General features: G+C 40.6%; 1 gene segment (V, D, J or C); it reads right to left on the bottom strand.

Moving 5' to 3' along the window:
- Positions 1-2,948: 2,948 nt before the first annotated feature.
- Positions 2,949-3,384, bottom strand: LOC115576127 (immunoglobulin heavy variable 3-30-3-like; the record flags this gene model as incomplete). The annotated part of the segment is given in 2 exon segments: positions 2,949-3,250; positions 3,336-3,384. Coding segments are annotated over 2 exon segments (351 nt in total), but the record flags the coding sequence as incomplete, so codon positions are not given.
- Positions 3,385-4,305: the final 921 nt, after the last annotated feature.

Here is a 4,305-nt window from a genome sequence, read left to right as displayed (position 1 = left end):
CAGTGACACAGCATCAGGTGCTCCTGTCCCTCTACCTCAGCACAGCAGAGTGACACAGTATCAGAACTAAAGGCTGACTGGCCATCTCTTCTAACTGACAAAGTGAGATGAGAGTTAGTTCACAGAGGCCCAATGCAAATAAAAAAGCAGTTACACATTTCCCAAAAACAAAGATGGGAGAGTGTCAACATGACTTTTGTAACAGATCCGTAGTCAATCAGGAAAAAAATCAAAAGATGGCTGATGCACTCAAACAGAAATGGTAGCTTGCACTGCTTCTGCTGCTCAATGTTTTCTCCAAAAGAATACAGACTTAATAAGGAAGGACTAAAGGACTGGAAAAATGCAAGCCACTTGCTGAAGGTTCATGAGTATAGCCGGGAGCACAATACCCACATGGCAACATGGAAGGAGTTGGAGGTTGTTTTGCAAAGCGGCTGACAAGCAAGAGGTGGCACTTGCTGAGGCTGAGAGATAATATGTTTGCACAATGCCTTATTTATATCGATTTTTATCACTTGTTTCTTTCTTCAGATTTTATTTGGTGTGATATTTTTGACTTAAAATCTTGAATACATACATACAGTTTCTGTGTGAGTGTATTGACATGATTAAACCCTGATTGTAAAATTGACTGCGCTGCAAGGGGACGCCGGCTAAAATCTTGCCTAGGGCACGAAATGACTCAGGGCCGGCATTGCGGGCGGAGCTGCCAGCTCAGGTGAAGCATCACAGGTAAAGTCAATAACGTACATTTATTTCATAAAATTGTACTATTTAAAATATTATACAGTTCATGGACTTACAGACTTACTGCTTTAGCTTGCAAGCTAAATTGACACATAAATTGTGTCAAACGGTGTATAAATCTGTCCATCGTATAAGTTCGGTTTGTTTTCCTCTTTGCTAACCCTCCTCTCGGTCGTGTGCATTTGTCTACAAGGAGGTCGGTGGGAAATCAATCAGTGGCTCGATGGATTATCATACACACATTATGACGTGTCTGCACGGGCGGTGGAGGACACGCGCCCGCACACACAGCTCACAGTCGACTGGCTCTGTGGAACTGGCTCCAGACCGGTTTCTTCAGCCGAAGCCAGAACAACGCCACTTGTGCCTGGCTCTGAATGACCTGAAACATCATTTAAATAAAGAAATAAACTCTGACTGCAACCGTCTAATTATTTAAACTATGAACATGGTTCAATACAAACAATTTCCAAGGTTGCAAGTTTTTCCAGCACCATGCGGCTGTGATTAATTTAAATACAGGCTAAACAGCCAAAATGCTTGACTATGGCATTCTTCTGACTTCCTTTGATGCCACTTTTCAGGCTGCCAAATAAAACTAATTTGTTTGATTGTACGTGCGATGTTATGGTCTCAATTTCAAGGTCGGAGAAGTTCCTCTTCTTGGACGTATTACGCATCTCCATGTCGTAATCTCTAGGGGCAAACCCTCTAAATTTAGAACATTTAAGGGCGTAATATTTAAATGACGCTTGTTTTCAGCCGCCACGTTTAACAACCTCATATCATTCTTACGCTGTGATCGATGAGATACGAACGCTTCTAAATCACACATGAACCCTGTCGTAGAGGATTTCTGAGCTCGGATCTGCACTGGTTTCTATGTTAGATTGGTAAATGAGGGCCAAGGTGTCTTCAAAAGGAAGTGAGCCAGATCCAAACAAAGTGAAAGCTATCCTACAGATGCCTGAACCTACATGTATGGAGGACGTCAGGCGCCTTATAGGCATGGCAAACTACCTGTCAAAGCTTGTACCTCAAGTGGCAAAAGTGGCTCACTCAGATGAGTCACCATACGGAATAGGTGCCGTTCTCACACAGAAGCAGGCAGGCCCTGGCAAAAGGTCGGAATGGACCTGTTTGAGTGGGTTAAACAAGACCTACTTGCTCATCATTGACTACTTCTCGCGATACATAAAGGTGGCTGAGCTCAAGGTCACATCATTTGAGGCTACTGTTCGTGCTCTGAAGGAGGCTTTTGCACATCACGGATATCCAGAGACTGTTGTATCCGGCAATGGGCCTCAGAGACAATCAGACCATTTGCAGAAGAGAGCTGCTTCGCACATGTCACAAGCAACCCTCGCTACTGAGAGCTACTGGGAACTCCTTTGAAGCCACCACCAAGTCAGGCAGAGTTTCCAAGGCTCCTGAGAGACTTGACTTACAAATGTTACAAATGTTACAAATGTGATATAAGAATTTGATGAGTTGATGTCATAAAAGCGTTGACAATGATTTGATAAAAGAAAAGGTTTGAAATGAGTTTAATGTTCTGATAAAAGAATACAGATGTATTCTGAAAAAAAGATGTTGGTTAGCTAAGAGAAGAAGGTGTATCGGTAGACTGTAAGGCTATGCATTGGTGCATGTATTAGGTTTCGTTTTCACTAAGTAAACGAGTTGACGTGAGATGACTTCGGCGTTCAGTCTCATCATTATACATTATGTGAGTGATTGATCATTACAGTAAGATATTCCCTTATTAGTTTAAATGCTTATTGTCGTTGGTTTACGGTTAACTTTGTAATTTTGGGAAATACATTTTAATGTGAAAGATCTTTTGATGAAAGATCATTGACTACTGACCCCGCCACCTCTCTAGTTTCAAACGGTGTTCTGGGGACCTTATTTTCCTCTGAGAACAACTTGTTTATTCACTTATGGAAAAGATAAATATCTCTGAGTTTGTATTATTACCTCATTGACATTGTAAATATTACAATTCTGAGTTAAAATTTCTTCTCCTAAACTACCCAGTGTCCCTTCAATGACTCATTCATTAATACTGTTCATGATTGTACAAAGAATGAAAGAATGAATAAAACTGTAAGTATTTTGCAGGATCTATCAGCCCAGTAAAATTGAGCACTGTAGGTTTTTGTACAGCTGCTCAACAACTCCAGTCACTGTGTCTCTCGAGCACAATAATAAACAGCAGAATCTTCAGTCTTCAGACTGTTCATCTGCAGATACACCTGCTGTCTGCTGTTGTCTCTGGAGCCAGTAAACCGGCCTTTGACTGATTCAGAGTAGAATTTCCTGTCATTATCATTTTCAACCCAGGCAATCCACTCCAGTCCTTTTCCAGGAGCCTGTCTGACCCAGTTCATGTGGTGGCTGCTGAGTGTGAATCCAGAGGCTGTACAGGTCAATCTGTGAGATTCTCCAGGCCTTTTAACCACTGGTTCAGATTCTGTCAGAGTCTGACCATCAACACCTGTCAAGGCACAAAAGATACACATTTAATGAGTTATGTTCCCAACAACAATGAAAATATTTGAAATAAAAGTGTAGATGTTCACCTGCCCAACAGACAGTTAACAGCAGCAGTCCTGTCCTATAGTCCATCATGTTAAACTGTGTGTCCACTGTTCTCTGTCATCCTCTCTGCAGTCAGATAAGTAGAGGAGGAAGACATCTGAGTTTTGCATTGACTCCTCCTCACAGGGAGGAAACAGTTCCCACATTCCTATGAATTAAACTTCACATTTACAAATGACATTTATTCAAATCAGTTCAAGTGTAATTTGTCTGAGCATCATGTTTTCTCATTACTCCCCACAAGCATATTGGACAGATGAGGTCAATGATCTGCTGTATCTTTCAGTAATCAGAGAATATCCATGAGAATTTTTGAAAATGTTTTATTGTCATCTCATCATGTTAAACCATCCATCAATGATTTGAATGAACTTTTTGATCAACGGCTTTCATTGTTTGTACTGGAACACAATGACATGGGCAGTTTAATATGAATTAATGTTTTGCCAATTGAAGCAACTATTTTTGTGAGTAATCTAGTGAAATAGCGTAGCTCATCATGCTATAACCAGATATGATACATGACATCTTCACTGTCTCTCCAGGTCTTTTCACCTCAGAGGGAGACTGGTCCAGTTTGATCTCACTCCAAACTCCTGGAAGCAAAGAAAATGTGATTATCCAACAAACTTGTAAATCACAGGATTGACATTTACAAAAGAAGTAAAGCAGAATTAATTTATTAATTTTCTCACCATGAATACTAGCTACAAATAATAAACTCCAGATGATTGTATTTTCCATTCTGTGATAAACACTGTAGTTCAGAGCTCTCTGATCTCAGTGTTTCAAATATATCTCAGTCTGTCACAGGTTTCTGTCACAAGTTACTGATGGTGTGTTTATAAGAGGAGAGTTTGCATAGACCTCCTCTACAGGTTTAAAGAGGGAACATGTGACACACACTTTCATATTGAGTACAACAACACTGTAGAAAAATGTCCTGGAAAC

This window comes from Sparus aurata, chromosome 23 (assembly GCF_900880675.1).
Source record: "Sparus aurata chromosome 23, fSpaAur1.1, whole genome shotgun sequence".
NCBI classification, from domain to species: Eukaryota; Metazoa; Chordata; class Actinopteri; order Spariformes; family Sparidae; genus Sparus; species Sparus aurata.
The sequence above is the reverse complement of the archived record's forward strand: the minus strand, read 5'-3'. Positions and strand labels throughout refer to the sequence as shown.